At 46.1% G+C, this 18,080-nt stretch overlaps 2 protein-coding genes across 6 annotated transcripts in view; both read right to left on the bottom strand.

The window, feature by feature from the left end:
- MAP7 (microtubule associated protein 7) overlaps positions 1–945 on the bottom strand; it is a 174,749-nt gene extending 173,804 nt beyond the window's left edge. Inside the window, exon 1 of the mRNA XM_037842476.1 lies at positions 842–945. Within this exon, the coding sequence (XP_037698404.1) occupies positions 842–899 (58 nt within the window). The 5' untranslated portion in view covers positions 900–945. The remainder of the gene's footprint in view (positions 1–841) is intronic.
- Positions 946–6,092: 5,147 nt separating this feature from the next.
- The window catches only part of MAP3K5 (mitogen-activated protein kinase kinase kinase 5), a 216,719-nt gene continuing 204,731 nt past the window's right edge, over positions 6,093–18,080 (bottom strand). For all 5 annotated transcript variants that reach the window (XM_037843559.1, XM_037843556.1, XM_037843560.1 and 2 more), the window contains 5 exons: positions 15,781–16,024; positions 10,524–10,636; positions 9,532–9,644; positions 7,916–7,992; positions 6,093–7,271 (listed from right to left, as the gene is read on the bottom strand). In XM_037843559.1, the coding sequence (XP_037699487.1) occupies positions 7,211–7,271; positions 7,916–7,992; positions 9,532–9,644; positions 10,524–10,636; positions 15,781–16,024 (608 nt within the window). In that variant the 3' untranslated portion in view covers positions 6,093–7,210. The remainder of the gene's footprint in view (positions 7,272–7,915; positions 7,993–9,531; positions 9,645–10,523; positions 10,637–15,780; positions 16,025–18,080) is intronic.

The following is an 18,080-nucleotide window of genomic DNA, read 5'->3' as shown; positions in this document are numbered from 1 at the left end:
ACGGAAAAAAACGGGCTCCTATAATAGAGTCGGATTCCAGAGGGGAGGAAAGGAGAACCACGGCCTGGAGTATTAGGAAGAGCTTTCTAACACTTAGAGAAGGGGGGTGGGACACGGTGGGGAGGGCTTGCGGCTCATCGTGAGAAGCGGTGCCTGTCCCTGAGTGTGTGTGGTGTTGTTGGTGTGTGTTGTTGGTGGTGTGTGTTGTTGGTGATGTGTGTGCGTGTGGGGGGTGTCCTCAATTCCCGGCTGCAGAGGCGACGTTCCCACTCGGGTGATGCGCGCCCTTAAAACATCAAGTCTGAGGGCCCCACGGATCCACGGACCTGGGCCCGACGAGTCAGCACCCCGCTGCGATCGGCCCTGACCTCCCGAGCCCCGACCCTCGTCCCTCGCGGTGGGTGGTCCCCGCGCACCCACGGCCAGGAGCCGGAGCGCGGAGCTGCGCCCACCGCGCGGGGCGACCCCGGGAGAAGCCCCCGACCCCGGCCGCGCCCAGGGAGGCGGAAGGGACGCGCAGAAGCAGCCGAGGCGGCCGCACGCACCTGGCCGAGGTTTCCTGGCCAGGTGTTTGCTTTGGAGCCCTCGAGTCCCCCCGCCCCTCGACCGACGGAGGCCACCCTCCGCAGCTGGGAGAGCGCAGCCGGCGCCCCCCTCGCCTCCTCGGCCCTCGCTGGGCGCCGAGGGGCCACCTGTCGCGGGGCGGTCGGGGTGGCGCAGGCCGGCCGGGAACCCCGCACCTCGTCCGGCCGGAGGCGGCGGCGGAGGGCGCCAGGCCGCGGGGAGGAGGCCCCGGCGCCCCGCGAGCCCACCCGCGCCGCCCGCCCCGCCGCGCAGTCACCTGTGTCGCTCGGGTCGCCGTGGCCCGCGCCGGCGCCGCCTGCTCGCAGCTCCGCCATGGTGCCCGGCTGACGCGCCGGCCGCCCCGCCCGCCCCTCGCCGCGCTCCCGCCGGCCCCCGCGCACTCAGGTGAGCGCGGCCGGGGGGCGGGGCCGGGGCGGGCCGGGGGCGGGGCCTGCGAGGGCGCCCCCTGGCGGCCAGGTGCGGCGTGGCGGCCGCTCGCGCGGAAGCCGCCGGCCCGGCCCTTCCCTAGCCAGGGACTCGCCCGGAGGCTGCGGCCTCGGCCGCCGACCCCTGCCCGCGCCCTTGGCCGGGGAAGGGGTCGGTAGGGCTGGGGGCCGCAGGGACGTGGCACGAGGGGCCGCCCCAGGTGAGACGAGGGCCGCGAGCAGGTCGGCGTCGGCCTCGCGGGGGCTGGAGTGCAGGGTGACAGTGCCGTGTGGAGAGCCGAAGGGCACGGCTGGAGTCCACGCGGCGCTGCGGCTCGGCGAGCGTTTGTAGGAAGCGACCCGTCTTCCCCCCGGGCCTGCGTATGTGATGCGCCCCGGGACACACAAGGCAGCGAAACTGGTGCGGACTGCTCGGTTTCTCTTTGGTAGCCACCTTGCGACTTCTGGCTTGCGCAGGAAGGCCAGAGGAAAAAGGCAACACCTTTTTTTTTTTTTTTTTTTTTTTTTAATTTTAAAGAAACAGATTTATTAAGGAGAAACCAATTTCTGCTCCAACAAGCAAATAAGTGATAAACAACAAAATGTTGAGGAAAAGAAAAAGTAGCCTGTATAGATGGAAACGTACCTAACAAAACGTTGCAGCGAGCAGTGCTGCCTGGTTGCACAGACGTGCACTCACTCCCCCGGCTTCGGTGGGCTTCATAGGGCCGCAGGGGCTCAAGAGCTTGAAACCTCCTCGAGAACTTCAGCAGAATGTCCTGCCCGCCCAAGAGTGTCTGAGGGGCGGGCGCTGGATTCCTGGCTGGGGCGGCAGTTCTCCCGTTCTTGCATGCACAACCTGTCCACTCTGAGCCCAGTACGAAGCCTGTTTTGATTTGGTTCACTGGTTCCCCAGCTGACCAGGCTGAAATTTTGACTAAGGGACACTTCTCCCCTATGGCGGTGGATTTATCCTTGGGGCCTCCTCTGCTGTGAAATGGGGAAACTGAGCTGTTAGCTGATTTCCTAAATCACATTTGTACCAGACGTCCCATCAATAAAAATAAAGCTCCAGGTGCAAGGAGGTAGTGTTAGATTTCAGCTGGGCCTCAGGAGACATCTTTTTTATTACATGAAGTCATCAGAGTTTAAGAGCTTTTCTGCTAACAGCAGAAAGACTCTCCTAACTGACTTTAAAGGGTTCACTTCTCTGGAAGATCTGGAAAAGGAAGGCTATTCATTGTCAACCGTTTGACCGAAACTACATAAGTAAACCATCGAGTTTTATTTGACCAAAAATAAAGTAAAATAATAAAATTAATAAAATAGAATAAAATACATCTGCTTTTTTTGTTTACATCTGTTTTGTGTCCTTCTCTCTTCCCCCATTCTTCTGATAACTTATGTTTCAGTCTGCCACAAGTTAAACAAAAATAAATACAATAAGAACTACACCAAAACCCTGTGCTTCTGCCCTATAAGATTAGGAGTTCCAAACTGAAGCTGTGCCTGTAGCAGGGCGGGCTGTGCCATGGACATGTGGAGAACGATGGCATCTGTTAGATGCCAAACACCGTTGAGTGGTACCTCACGTACTTGACTTGGAACATGGAAGCCATCTGTCCTGATCTCCCACAGCCATCTCAAAATCTCTCTGCAACTTTCTGGTGTCTCCCGATGCCATCTGCTCCCTTCCTGCCTCCTTTGCAACAACAACCCTTCCTATGGGTTGAATTGTGTCCCCCCAAAGATGTTATTATAGTCCTGACCCCCAGGACTTGTAGATGTGCCCTTACTTGGCAATAGGGTCTTTGCAGCCTATTCAAGTTAGAGGAGGGTGACCTGACTCACAGTGGCTCCTGATCCAACAGGACTGGTGTTTTCATGAAGAAGAGGACAGACCCAGGGAGGACAAGGCCATGTGACAATGGATGCGGCGATCGCGGTGATGCCTCTACCAGCCAAGGAACTCCACGGATGGCTGGCAAACGCCAGAAGCCAGAAGAGGGGAGAGAGAGGTCTCCCCTAGTGTTTCCCATGGAGCGCGGCCCTGCCCACACCTTGATTTCAGACTTCCAGCTTCCAGAACTGTGAGAGAGTAAATTTCTGTTGTCTAAAGCCACTCTTCCGGGTACTTTTTATAGTAGCCCTAGCAAACAAATACACCACACCCCTCTCTTCTTCTTACCCCAGAATGCTTCATCTGGGGCCTCTTCCCCAGCAAACACCTTCATGTCTCTTTGATTCTGAAACTTTCTCCCTTGACTGCCCACCCTCTCAAATCTATGGTGACACTTCTATTTTCTGTTCACCAAAGGTGATAAAAATGTGGACTCCTGTTTGCCAATATTGCCTTCTTACCCTTCTTTAGCCGCCTATACTGTTTCTTGCCTCTCTATTAAAACACTCCTTCTGTGGCCGCAAACTCAACTTACCTGTTGTTTTCTAATCTCCATTCCCCTAGACTTCCCACTCCACTCAGTCCTGCTGACCGTCTGCCTCCTCATTCTGCTTCCACCACTGGCCTGATTCTGCTCGTTCCAGGGGCAGGTCCTTCCTTCTCCTCCCAGCCACCCCCAAAACCTCCATCTTTTAAATCCTTTAGGCCTCAGACGTCCGGTCTCCACGCTCACTCTCCCAGCCCTCATTTACCATCAACTCCATCCAGGTGACCCCCTAAACCTGGAGTATTATTCCCCGCCTCTGTCCTGACTTCCACCAACACATTCCCAATCCTCTCTGCACATGAATTCAAACTCAAAATGTCCCAAACCGGCTCCCCTCCACTCGTTTCTGAATTCTCCACTCACACAGGCTTAACCTGGGTTCTTTCCTCTCCCTGGTCGCCACTCTCACAGCTCGCAGAGCTTGCCAATTGTTGTTTTAATGCCTCCCTTTCAATTCCTCCCACTCTGACTCATCCTAGACTTCCATTCGCATCCCAAACACTCTCTGAACTGCTCTGCCCGGTTTCTGCTCCATTTTACCCTAAACAACATCACCAGATTAATCTAAAACACAACTTCTTTACTCCCTCCCTGGCTCAAAACCCTCTAGTGGATTTCCTAATTCTTCATCATTAAACCTTAACTGTATCCCCCGTCTCAGCCCTCTCACCAACAAACCGAGCTCTCTCCCACTTTCCCCGCTTTTCACCTCTATAACTCCAATTCTGGCCCATGTGTGGCCCACTCTCTCCAGGACACTTGCGGATCCCTCCTTCCTGCCTTCGTTCCTGGCATTCTCTGCCCAAAATGACTTCCCTGGTCCTGCCTGCCCTCAAAGGCCCAGGCTGAGTTCTGTCCCCTCCACGAAGCGTGTCCCACCTGCCCTGGCTCCCAGGCAGCCTGGCTCCAGCACCACTCCAGGGTTGCCAGGCTGGCTGCTCGGGCAGTCCTCAACACAGACTGGGTGGATTTATCACGGCAAATTTGTCTCTTCTGTCTGCAATGAATTGGCTGCTGGCAGGGACTTGGTCTTCTATTTCTCTCTGAGTTACTCTGCTGATGGGTAGCAGGTGTCCTTGGTGGCCTGCCTTCCAGATCAGACCAGTCTGGGTTCCCCGCGGGCCCCTCCCTGTCTCTCTCAAGCTGCCTCACACACCCCAGGCCCTCCAGGGTTAACAGGGACTCCTCATTGCCAAACTGTTTTCTCTTGGGTCCCAGGAATGAAGGAAACAAAGTAGGCAGTGACAGAATTTGGAGAAAGAGATCAAAATAAGGTTAAAAGGAAACATTGGATCTACTTTTCCCAGCAAATTCCTGTTTTGTTTCTCTTCCAAGCTTGCTGCCATCCCTCTGCATAACTGTTCTGCGGCAGACAGCCTTTCCTTGCTTTTCTCGGGACCACCTGCCCGTCTCCACCAGCGTTTCTAGATCCCTCCGGCCATTAGGTGCACCGGCAGCCCTGACCACGCGGGCTGCTGTTTCAGCTTTGTCTCGAGTCTGCCTCTGAGGCTGAACTTCTGGGCAAGGGCTGTGTCTTGTTCCTGAGCCACAGCATGTGGTACCCAGTAGGTATTTAATAAATGCTTTTGAGTGACTACCAACTGCGGGCAGCACCTGGGTATTAACTCTGTGTTAAGCACTGCACTCAGCATCTCACCTGTGTTATCTTATTCAAATCTTACAACCCCATTGCTTTCCCTATTTCACAGATGAGAAAACTGAGGCCTGGGGAGGTTAATTCATGTGCCCAAAGTCACAGGTGAGTGATAGTTTTGCTTCAGGCCTGTGGCTGACCTCTTGCTACACTAGGTGAAAGGTGAATGGTAACCATGTTAGCCCCACCTCTAGGCAAAGAGACATGCTCCCTTTACCTCTCCAGGTGTCATGTGGAATAAGGCGGTGGGGCCAGATTGTGTTCATTTACCTGTGGAGCTTTAAAGAAAAGGGAAGTCTGGGTTCTACCCCAGACCAATAAAAACCGTTTCTCTGAGGTTGGTCTCTTGAATGTGAAGCTGGGTTGAGAATCCCTGGCCCAGACTGATGAGAAATGTCGTGCAAACCGTCAGGAACCTGGAGCTGTAGTGCAGCTGCCTTCTTCTGTGACTGAGACCCCAAATTCTGACAAAAGCTTAAGGGTGCCGGCCTGGGAATGTTGTTGGCACAGTGCAGGGAGAGAGGAACACGTGCCCACAAAGATAGGGCAGGGGAACCAGCCCAAGGAAAGATGGTGTCTTCCAAGAGTTATTTGTGGAAGAAGCATAGCCTGATCCCATAGACCATCTAAAAGAAGCATTTAACCATGAGAGTTGGTGAGACAAGCTGTGGGTGAACAGAGAGCTTACCCTCTGTTTCAGTGTAAGTCAAATGGCAAATTTAATTTATACTTGCACCCTTCAAAGTCCAAGGCCGGATGCAAGAGGCCACTGTCTATCTTTGGGACTAGGGTATAAAAAAGATGCAGCTATGTCGTTGCTGCAAGGATCAAATGAGAAAATATCAGTGAGAAAGTCTGTGTACTCAACGTGATGTGAAATAATATTACACTGTGTTTTTCACAGAGAAATACATATGGCCTCTGTCGGAGCAAGTAAAGTTATACACAAGCAAGCTCTAATGGTGTTGTTTCTCTCCTGCATAATAAACAGATTCCTCTGTATTCAAGGAATTCATTCATTTTATTCATCCATCTAGCAGCTTCAGATTTCATTATTTATATGGGCAGGCTCATAAAAATACATTTATCTTAAAATGTTAAAAATCACCCCCAAATATGAGAATTAAAAGCAATGGGATAGAAAATGCAGTGTGCTTCATTAGGAGGTGGTCTGCAGACTCTTTAAGATACGCAAGAGTCATTCAAGATAACTCGGGGCCTTGAGGAAAATATGCGACTTTCGTTTATTCTTTTCTTTTCTTCATCCTCTCTTACATCTCTGTTGCCCTGAGGAACAATCTGGATATCAGTTGTTCTTAGATTTCTCAAATAGAAGACAGATTCTATTTAATGTCACAGCTGAAAAATCGACTAGCAATTTGAAACAGTAGCTCATCTACTTGGACAGAACAAAATAGGAATTCTTTAGGATTTATCAAAACAGTGTGTTGAGAGTCTTTTTACTTTTTAGAGTAAATCGACACAATGGGATAGCTTTAGAACAAGCTAACATTACTATGATTCAGGCATGTGCAACTGGTACAGTTCAGTAGTACATAAATGACTCAAACAAACATACTATGGACCAGAAACTTAAGTTACAAATACAGTCAATATTACAATTAATTAATACAGATAAGTAAGTAAAATCCACTGGTCTTGGATTCTGCACACTTAAAAAAAAACACAAAAAACAAAAAACAAAAACCCAGCTTTATACAATAATTGAAAATCTGCATTTCTACTCAGATTATTAGGGCCTATGACAAACAATAACATCTAAGACGTCATGGTCACCTGGTTTTGTTCCAGTGATGCACAATCATATGAAACGTTACATCCATTTCGGGTGAAATAAACATGTGGCTGAAGTGCAATAGCTGCTGAATTAAAAATATTTCCAAGTACAAAATGTATAGACTGAAATGATCCTAAACATTCTTATGAATTACAGAAATAAAAGCAGTTAGGAAGTTTCAGTGTGTTTTGTCTGTTTTTGTTAACATAAGTAAACAAATACTGGATTTAAAGTGCAGCATCTCTCTCCCTTCCCTTTGATTCTCCGTCCCGCAAGAAGTTCCGTGTTGATTTGGAGAATCCCCACCGAAGACTGGAAACAGTCAGAACCGTTTGTCCCGGAAGTCGGTGATGGCCTTCCACAGTGAGCACAGCATCCCTCCCCTGTTGGCAGACACGAGAACACGGGAAGAGAACATTTCACTGGAAACATTGCTCTCGAAATGGAAGAGGGACTTGGCTTTCAGCTGCTGGGGTCAGAACCTGAAGGTCCCCACAGCTTATCAGTGTTCATGTATTCTTTTTGTATATTTTTCCTCAACATTGTTCCATTCCTTCCCTTGCCACTTCCACAAACTACCAGCTCCCAAAGCATTTTGAAATGTGCTTTCAAAAGCACATTTCAACATTTTTTGAAAGGGGTGGCTGTGAGGACTAGTTACGTATATGCTTGACCTGACAGAGAAAACCAATTACTATAATAAATTATATCTGACTGTATTGGGTTTGGGATGGCAAATCAGCACCTCATCCTAAGAGTCCTGCTAAGCAGGGGATGATCATGAACTCAGGGCATTTGTTTAAGGCATTTTAGAATCTCCGCTCAAGAAAATTCAAGAAAATTCTTCCGGTTGACCTGCACTTACTAATACAGAAATCTTGGTTATCAGAGCACTCACTAAGAGCCTGGTCCAACGACCCTAGTTTACTAGGAGCAGCTGGGCCCATTGATCTCCCCGCACACCCAGCCAGGGCAGGAACCCAGCGCTCCTTCCATCCCCACAACGTAACAGAGAGAAACGTGGTACCTTAGCCGCAGGCATTTTAAATCATCGCGTGTAACATAGTAGAGAACATCCACTAGTGTATAATCCTCAGCCAGAAACTGTGGAGAAAGCAAAATAAACACAAAAGCAAGATGTCAGGTAACCCTTCAATAAATAGCAAACCCTGTCCATAATGTAAGCAATGCTGATAATTAAAAATGAATCCAAAAGGAAACCTAAAAAAAAACAGAATCTTCTGGAATTATTAGGGGAAAGAGCCCCCATTACAAAATAATTAGAGGGAAAAGGTGCCATAGAGTTTCAAGTACATAAAGTAAAGATCACAAGTGACCCAGAATTCTGAATGGTGTGCTAATGACCAGGTGAAGACTCACTCGTAGTTACATTTGCTGCTCAGAAGCAAACGTTTGTATTTAAGAGGTTTGGTGCTCTGTAGCTTTGTTTTTCTCAAGTGATAAAAAGTGTTCCTGGAAATGTATTGCTTTCACTAATTTCCAAACTTATTTTTCACAGGTAAGAAAAAGTAATTTTCTGTAATTCACTATAAAATCAAAGTCCTGACATTTAAACTGAAGCTTCTAATTTCAAATCTAATAAAAAGAGCAATGATTTGGTGGATCATCAATTACTACTTCTTAATTGTGATTTGATTCTAAGTTAGAAGCATAAACATTTTGGAGAACTTGACTGGATACATCATTTTCCATAGGTAAGAAAATTGCTTAAATTTATTTAGCAGTAAATTGTGAAAAGCAGATTTCTAAAGAGATACTAAATTTTATATAGTAGTCTAACAAAGAGCAAGACATTTTATTCTTAGTTATTTTTAATTTAAATACAAAACCGAGATCAATATAATATCATTATCTTAAGGTTCCCTTTCTTTATAAAGTATTAAAAAATATAACTTCTTAATGTGTGTGTGTAAATATATGTATGGATATCTACATACATGTACTCTTAAAACATAAACAAGTGCTATTCATGGTGATTACTCAAGTCTATAAGAAGCAGAGAGGAATTAGGTTATTGTAATATGATCTACATAGAAACTGCTTTTTACTGACGTAAGTTCACCAATTAGATCCATTTTCTTAAGTAACGATAAATAGCCTTTGCTTGGTCAGGTCTAATAATGTTGCGAGAGAATTAAAAAGTTAACAGACAACTGAATTAGAAATGGAAGAACCTTTTTTGTTAGTTCTATCTCAGTTTTTTTCCACTCTTCCTTATTTTCAGCTGAAAAACACAGAAACCCTGAGGGGCTCTAAACCACAAAGCTGTGACTCCCCCCACTCCCACCCCACCGAGGCGCACACACATTTGGGTTAGTTTTCCCTACGTGTTCCCTTAGACTTCGGCTCATTCGTCACCTTCTCAGAGAACCTTCTGGACCGTCCCCTCCCTGTCTCCTAACACCTGATAACCTGTCCTTCGTAGAACATGTTGGTCTATCATTACACGGTGACCTGTGGAATTACGCGATTGTCGTCTTCCTGCCTAGACTGAAAGCTTCAGGAGGGCAGGCTGGGTCTGCTTTGCCCGACCCCTGGGCTGAGCATGTGCCTGGTGCCCAGGAGGCACGTGATGCTACAAGATGAAGGGAAGGCAGGTGCCCCACAGACATCTGTCTTTACCCGGCTTATAGTGTCTTCGTCAGCTCCGTTTTCTTTCAGCCAGTCCGTAAGTTCAGAATCTTCAGTATTTGAGCCCGGAGAACTTAGGTGACTCACAGGTAATACAGGAATATCTAGAACAGAATTTGGGGGTAGGGAGTTGTGCATTCTTAGTTTCACCTCACACAGCATACAAGAACCCTCATGGCCAAGAGATATTTATTTATTTATACTTTCAAAGATTTTGCGCCATCAGAATAATTAATAGGCACAAATGAGATTGGCAGTAAAGTAATAATAAAACTCTTAAAGACTAGTTAGTCTGAGCCTTCTAGTCCCAAGTGGAAGCAATAATGAACTGATGCTCCCATTTTATACTTTCAGCTTTACAGGTTTTTATCAGAATAAACTTGGTTTGCTGAAATTGGATTTTGTGTTTTCATGCAACAAAGACAGGCATGCTTAGCAGAAAACCATATAATTATAATAATCTCTTTTCCCACTATTTGCAAAAATTTGAAATAGCCACGAACAAAATCACTATGGATACTATTTTCCTTTGAACTGAAATAAGGTTCTCTAAAAACTGTCTTTCACCCTCAATTTCCTACAGAACAGATTTCTTCAAAGTTCCAACCTATGACTTTTTATTACTGTATCTTTAATTTATTGAGGACTCTTCAAATTATATGAAGGGAGAAACACCAATACACAGCATTCAAAGGCATCTTTAAAAAAATAAAGAATAAAGAAGTGGCAAGTCCTGTTTCCCTTAATAATATATAATCTGAGGAAAAGATGGCTATGAATCATCTCTTTTTATTGCATTTATAAGAAATGATGGCTTGCTACAGTTTAAGAACTGAAAAATTTTTCAAAGCAATTCCTGCTTATCATTGTGGTACAAGTGACAGATGTTGACTAAGCCACAAAATCAAGCTGCCTGCTGGCTTCCTCAGCTTTTGGTGGCAGCCTTGTTGAACAGAATTACTTTACAATTTTCTGCTAGTCACCTATTGGTTGGGTTTTAAGCTTCAGGTGCTTGATTTCTTGGTCTTTTTCTTCAATAGCTTGATGAAGGAGCGCTTGTAATTCTTTCTCTTTCCGAACCAATTCTTCCAGTAGTCTGTAGAAGAAAATCATATTGGTGGATGGGATATTAGAGAAAGAGCAAACACAGAGCAGCCTTTTAGACATGAGCTTCTCCAAACCTAATGAGCACACAGCTCCCTGGGATTTTGTCAAAATGCATAATCTGATTCTGTAGGTCTGGGGTGTGGTCTGAGATTCCATGTTTCTAACCAGCTCCCAGATGACGGTGACAGTTCTCACACCCCATGTTCACTAGCAAAACTTGAGACAACTCTGTGTTTCCAGAAAAGAATTCAAAACCTTCAACCCAAATTGTCTGCCACCATCTTCAGAGATGTTACTCTACTGCATATCTGTACAGCCATATATAGCAAGAATATAAATACGGGATGTCAGCAGAGCCAACTTTTACATGTTTGCCTTTCATCAATAAATTTTGGTGAATATGGACAGTATAATGATCAATGCAAAGCAGAAATTCAGTCACTCTTCTTAAACTTCAAAGATGTGAGAAACAGAGAGCTCTAAACGAGGCAGCCTACAGTCCCCAGCATACAGCAAATGCTCAATAAATGTCAATGGCTGTTGCTGTGAAGCGGATAAAAGGATGATGCCTTCCTGGGGTGCTTGGCTCCACCTGGCATTCGGTGTGTTTCTCTAGAGAAATACGGAGAAACTAGGGCATTATCTACACCACTAAAGGTTCACTGTACATCCGGAAGCCAACCGCTAACCTGCTCACCATTTCCAACATTTTCTCTGACAAAACATTCCAAAGTATGAAAAGAGATGCTATAATTTTCTAGAAAAGAATCTGTGATTAACTTGGGCTTAGAAGGATAACAACTTAAAATGCAAATGATCAACAGGACCATGAAAACACATCTCTGCACACCTGCTGTCGGGTGAAGTGTGTCCCCCAAGGCCTGAGACCGAGTCCCGTGAACGGGACCTTATTTGGAAATGGGGTCTCCGAAGCTGTGACTGGTGAAAATGAGGCCACGCTGGAATAGGTGAGCCCTGGGGCAGGGACTGGGGTCCTTAGGAAAAGGGGAGAACTCGACCAGACAGAGGAGAAGGCCACGTGGCCACCGAGGCAGGGAGCGCCCTGGATTGCAGGTGAGCTGCTATCGAAAGCCAGGAGAGAGGCAGGGGGTGGATTCTTCCCCACAGGCCCTGCCCACCCCTGAGATTTCAGACCTCAGGCCTCCAGGAATGTGAGGGAATAAGTTTCCTTTGTTTTAAGACTCCCCCCACCCCAGTTTTTGGCACTTTGTTAGAGCAACCACAGGAAACGCAGACACTGCCCTACGGCTCTCGGGGAGCTGTTTTGTTTCATTTTCCGAATACTGATCAATCTAACTCAGGACCAGGTTCCATTCTGGAAGCTTCTGCTCCAGTGGACGTGTCCTAAAGGCAGCACGGGGTAACTGAAATGAGAGACCTGGGCTTGAATCCCAGCCTGGCCACGCCCTTCCTGGGTTAGCCCCAGTCAATCTGCTCACCTTCTCTGGGCCTCAGTTCCCTCCTTTGTAAAGAGGAGTAATAAAACTTCCTGAAAGGCCTCCTGGGCACCTGCCATGAGGCAGCACGGGGAGGTGCTAGCCCAGCACCTGGCCTTGAAGGAGGAGCTGCTGCTCCCTGCAGCAGCCTCGGGCCCTGGAAGACAGCCTCCACCCAGGGCTCACGGGGGGCCCTTCCCTGAACCCCGGGTCCACTCCTTTCCTACAGGACCTGCAGAGGCGAGGCCCTTGGGTGGGAGACAGGGTCACCTTGGGCGCAGAGGTGGGACGAAAGTGGAACACCATGAGAGGCAGAGAGGGCGGAGAGAGGAAGGCAGGTACAGAGACGGGGCAGGGCCCCTGGGGCACAGTCAGGTGTGTAGCAGCATGAACCGGGAGCAGGAGTGAGAAGCAGAGTCTTCGAGGGCGGCTTTTATCTACTCCAACATAACTGACCTCAAGGAATGGAGGGATGCTCAGGAGAGATTACAGATTTTTAAGTTGGAAATTTTTGGTCTGGTCTCCACTTTCGTCTTCCTGGCTAATTTGCATGTAGGGAATCATGATGCATATTCTTATTGTTTTCTCGAAGGACTTAGTGAGATGTTCTAGAATTTGATTTACATTTCTCTAGATACTATCTCTATTTCCTTTTTACTTTAAAAGCTAGAACTTAACGTTGGAAGCACAGTATTGATGGGCCACCTCGTGTGCCCCAAAGCCAGCTCTCCAGATTACTCCTTTAAGGCCACGTCCAGTGCATCCGTTTTATTTTTGCCTTGTGTTCAGTTAGCAGGGAAATCCTTTGAGGTCAAGGCATGTGCTTGCCTCTCTGTTCCAGAAAAGTTAGGCTGGGATCTGGCATAGGATCAGGTTTCTAACCCGGATGGGCAGGGCTTGGGGGTGGGTTGGAGGGTAATTCCAGAATTGCAGGATAGAGGAACTGGATCCCCAGTCAGCTCTTCCTGAGTTAGGTTTTAATAACGTCCCGGTGTCACCTTGTGTAAAGTGAATTTCCAGAACGTTTTATGTAAGCATCTATTTAAATACAAGTAAAACATACATTCTAAAGCCAATTTTGATACTTTCTGCCATTTAGAGTGATTGATTTTTTAATAATTGGGAGCTAGAAAAGCTGATTTGCCTTCATCGGTGATCATCCTAAATATAAGCTTAAGATTTTACATATGAGAGCTACGACCTTTCCTAAAAACACTAGCATTTCCTCATTTCTTCTAAGTTCATTTTTTAATATATGTGCTTTTATATTTCGAGTCATGTTCATCTGAAAATTGCAAGGACCACTATGGCTATGCCTGAGCTCTTAATTCAGTTGCTTACTTCTTGCGCTAAGCAGCTGCTCTTCCTTCAAATAATGCATGAAGTGACTGGCAGGCCTCCTTTCAGCTTTCTGGGCATGGTGGAGGGGCAGTGAGAGATATTACTGGAGAAAAGGGAGACTGATAATCCCATAGATTTCACAGACTCAAATGTAAATATGTAGAGAAAAAAGATAAATGCATGTGCTCTTATGAAAAATGAAACTATGTACTAAGGTAATAAAGAAATGGGCCAAACCTTAGTCTTTTCAGCAGAGATGGGCAGATTTGGGAGGCAGGCCCTTGGCTAGGAGCACGAGACCTCAGGAGAGAGGTGAAGGGAAGTGAGTGGCCGGGTGTGATAAGCTGAATTGTGTACCCCAAGGGAAGACATTTTCTTAATCTTAATGCACACTCCTACAGGTGTGAACTCATGTTCACTTCTTGAAGATGTTATTTTTAGCTCAAGTGTGGCCCAACTGAGTCAAAGTGGGCCTTAGCCCAGACTACTGGAGTCCTTTATAAGCAGAAGAAATTCACACACAGACAGTCGGAGAAGCCATAAATCAGTGGAAACTGCAAGAGCAGACAAGGAGAGAGGTGGCTGTGTGACAGGAGGCAGAGACGCAAGCCAAGGAACCCCAAGGATTGCTGCAAGTCACCCCAGAACGCTTCCTCCTCTGGGGAGTAAGCACGGCCTTGCAGACACCTTGGATTTGGACTTCTGGCCTCTGAAATAGTGAGCTAATGAATGCTCATTGTTGAAGCCCTCCCACGTGTCGCATTTGTCATAGTAGCCTGGCAAACTAAAGACTGGGGTGGAGCAGACACTGGGGGGGCAGGTGGTGCAAGACTGGGGGACAGACGGCAGAATCAGGGTGGTAGCCATGAGGCCAATTGAACGGGCTAATGAGAGAAGCAACAGGAAGACGTACTCAGGCTGGTCCCCCTGACACAAGCCAGGGTGTGTCGACAGAAGGTTTAGGGCCAGAGAAGCAGACAGATCAGCTGTCAGGTTCAGAAAGCAGCTTTATTGTCTGTCCAATTCTGACTGGAAGCCACAGGTAGGGGTTGGTTGTACCAAAACAGTCACAAATGAATTTTCTCCTCCAGAGACCAAAGAAGTCCAAGCAACAACTCCACTCAGGGCCGGACAACAGAGAGCAAACTAAAGAAAAGAGACGACAAAAGTCAGCATCTGTGATGGATGGAGTGTAGTGATTTGAATACCGCTTGAGAAGAGGAGAGAACGGGGGACATGAAGAGACAGGGGTAGTTTCAGAAGACAAAAGACTGGAAATCCTGTCTAGTCAGTAGAGACAGCCAGTAAGAAGCTGGGTTTCAGGGGACAAGAGTGGGATATGGAAGTCAGAGAGCCCCTTTCCCTTAATTAAGAAAGATATCTATGAGCAAGTCATAGAAGATATATATGGATTTACTTAATCATGCAACCAAAATTCATGTTTCTGAATCTAAGCTTGGTGTTCAAGCTTAACTTTACAACTCTAAACTTAGGACTGGAAATAAAATGTTTTTTATCTTCCTGGTGCTCAACAAAGATTTTCAATTAAAGCTTTTACATATATGTACAACTAATATTGATTCACTCCAAATAACAACAAAAAACAACCCAAATGCAAATAAACCAAAGTTTTCACTGCAAACCCAGAATCATAAAGTCAATTGCCTCCATATCATCTGTAGCCAGCACAGGAAGCTATAAATCATAAAGTTTCAGACCTTGAACTGTGCAACATCTGTGAAGAACAGGAAATATTTACTGTTCATTTAATAATCTGATTATGAGGGTTCCATGCTACCAAATTCTCAACGACAAATTAAACTCCAGCATATTAAGATTAAAATAAGCTCAAAACTGCAGGTCAACTGGTCATCTTTCAATGTTCCAAAACGCAACACTTCAGCACCATTAGTTTTATCCCCTGAAGCAGAGATCTTCTTTTCTTGAAAGTACGTGATATTCCAAACCATCGGCTTTCAGGAACACAGACTCTGTTCTTCTAGCTATCTCTCAGAAGGTACATGCCACTCTGAGTCTGTTTCCAAGATACTATATGAGGTTACAACTAAGCTACTCTGAAATCTCGGTGTGCTTGGAGATAAAGCAATGATCAAAGAAATGGGGCTGAAGAGGTCCGAAATGGCAAATGCAGAAAGTGCTAGACAAAAGAGACTTAGACACATCTTTTATGAACAAATGCATTGAGTCAAGTTTAAACGAATGGGATAAAAGAATCATTTTGCATTTTCTGGGGACTGGACTTTTAAAGTAGACCCAAAATAGGCTTTATAAAAGTAAGGAAAGAGTAAACCAGCCATGTCAGAGTGGGACTTACCTATTCGTTTCTATTTTCATCCGTCCAAGCTGTACATTCAGCGATCGGTGAGCAGTCTGGGAATCATGGGATACAGTAGAACTGAGTGTGCTCACCCCCGATGTGGCCACAGCATCTTCGACGACGACGTGGGGTCTTTGGATGGTCTGGTTTGAAGGTTGATCCTTGTGGTCGTCTTCTACATCCAAGTCCTCTTGGTCTGCAGCATCACTCTCAGATGCAAGGCTAAAATGTGGCCTCAGCTCTGGAAGACGCCAAATCAATGAGTGTTAATAAAAGTTCACGAATCACCTTAATTTCTTGGGATGTGACTATTATTCCCCACCTGTGCTTTCACAATACATGTCCCCCAAACTGTTTTCCCAAAAGTGAGGATGGATTTCTGCGCATTTGTTCAGACTTGTTCTTCCAGTGGCTTTGCAAAATCTACAAGGTACCAGAGCTATGGACGACGAGCCACCTGCCACCGTGACAGAGCCACTACTGGCAGGGTCACCGGACACCTGCTGGCCACCAAGTCCTCTAGGTAACTTTCTGTCCTCACCATACTTGACCTCTGAATTGTGTTTTCCTTGAAATCTTTGGCCATTGCATCTCCTCTGAAACTTTTTGTCTACTCCTCACTCCTTGAAAGCTGGGACCTGGGATTCCATCCTTCACTTTTTCTGTGTTTCTGTTACTCTCCACGGATGAGCTCTTTTGAATCTATGAAGGGCATGCCCTCCTTATGTGTGGATCACTGCCCCTCTCACTACAGCCCACATCCTTTACTGCCAATACCTCCCAGAGAGCCCCGTTGGGCAGGCACCTCAAATTCAACAACCGAAACTCATCACAAAAACCAAAGAGCCCTTTTCCCGGGCCAGGTTCAAGTGGCAATGGTTGCTTTCATCTCTTAAGGCTCCTCAAACAGACTTTACCTCTTCTCTGCTCTCTGCTTTGTTTCTTTTCTCCTTCTCAAATCCTACTCCCTTCGTCTCCCAACTCATACACTGTAGGCCTTTGTGCTTCGTGAGCCCAGAACCTAGTACAGGGGCAAAGACCTAGCAGGCACCCCCCAAAATGCTGGCTGAGCAGAAGAGTCATCCTAACAGGATATTTTACATTTAGAAGAGACCAAATTAATGAAAACATATCTTACTTTAAAAGCGACTTAGAAAATTTAATTCTAGGTTAAATTAGAACATAACAACAGGCCATTTTATATTCTCTTAAATTGTTCTTAAATTTCTTTTTAAGTCTCTAAACTGAAAATTTTTAAACAATCCAGAAATTTTGTAGTCCTGCTGAACATAATCTCATTTTCTGGAAGGGAAAACAACTATATAATTTTTTTTTTTTTTTTTTTTTTTGCAATTTACTATTATATTTGAATCTCCCCTCCTTGCATTTAAAATGATATTATGTATGTAAAAATGACTAAAAAATCTCCTAAATACTTTGAATAAAGCAGAAAATTGTACATTAATAAAGTACTTTGTTATTTTGGTCTTTCAAGGAAGATCCCTGAGTATACATCATTGAATTAGATGTTGTAAAAATGTGGCAATGAAATAGAACTTCTGGTTCTTATACTCAAGGAGGTAACAATCCAAAGGAGAACTAGGGCCAATATTCAGAAAAGTCCTAAGAATATGCTCAAAGAAAACATAGAGATATACCCATATGGAATTGTAAGTACAAATTAGTATAACTAAAAATATTGTAGATGCCCTCAGTTATTGACCTAGCTACACGCACACGTAGTTATCAGTCACACGTACATATACTAAGAGTGCTAAGGAGTAAATGAAGTGCATTTGCAAGACTAAATCCCATGGTGGTTTACTCAATGATGGATTTATGGAAGCAGAAAGTTCTGAGCAGGGCTCCAGAGGAGGGGACGACCCCAGCTTGGTGGAGAAAAGGGAAGAGGTATTTGACAGAAGGAATCTTGTACGGTGGCCCAGAGCCACGTGGGAAGACTGAGAAGGAGAGTGGATGGTCAGGAGAGAGCCAAGGGGCAGGAGAAAGGCAGGGACTTAGGACGCTGGGGTAACTGGAGCTGGTGTGTGGTCCCCAGACAGCAGACTGTGATCGGACAATGATCCTGCACCCCACGAAGGGGTTCCTTTCCAGAGGGAAAGAACTAGAGCAAGCTTCTTAGAACACTGGGTACATTCGATGTTGAGTAAGATCAATATGTGCGTCGGTGTAGCATGTGACAGCCACGTTAAGCTCCGCACGTGGCAGGGAATGCTGCTCATTTCACATGAGCGTGTACATGGGGCATGGGAGTGATTCGGTTTAAGCTCAACTCG

The sequence above is a fragment of the Choloepus didactylus genome, chromosome 7 (genome assembly GCF_015220235.1).
Source record: "Choloepus didactylus isolate mChoDid1 chromosome 7, mChoDid1.pri, whole genome shotgun sequence".
NCBI lineage: Eukaryota > Metazoa > Chordata > Mammalia > Pilosa > Megalonychidae > Choloepus > Choloepus didactylus.
The sequence above is the reverse complement of the archived record's forward strand: the minus strand, read 5'-3'. Positions and strand labels throughout refer to the sequence as shown.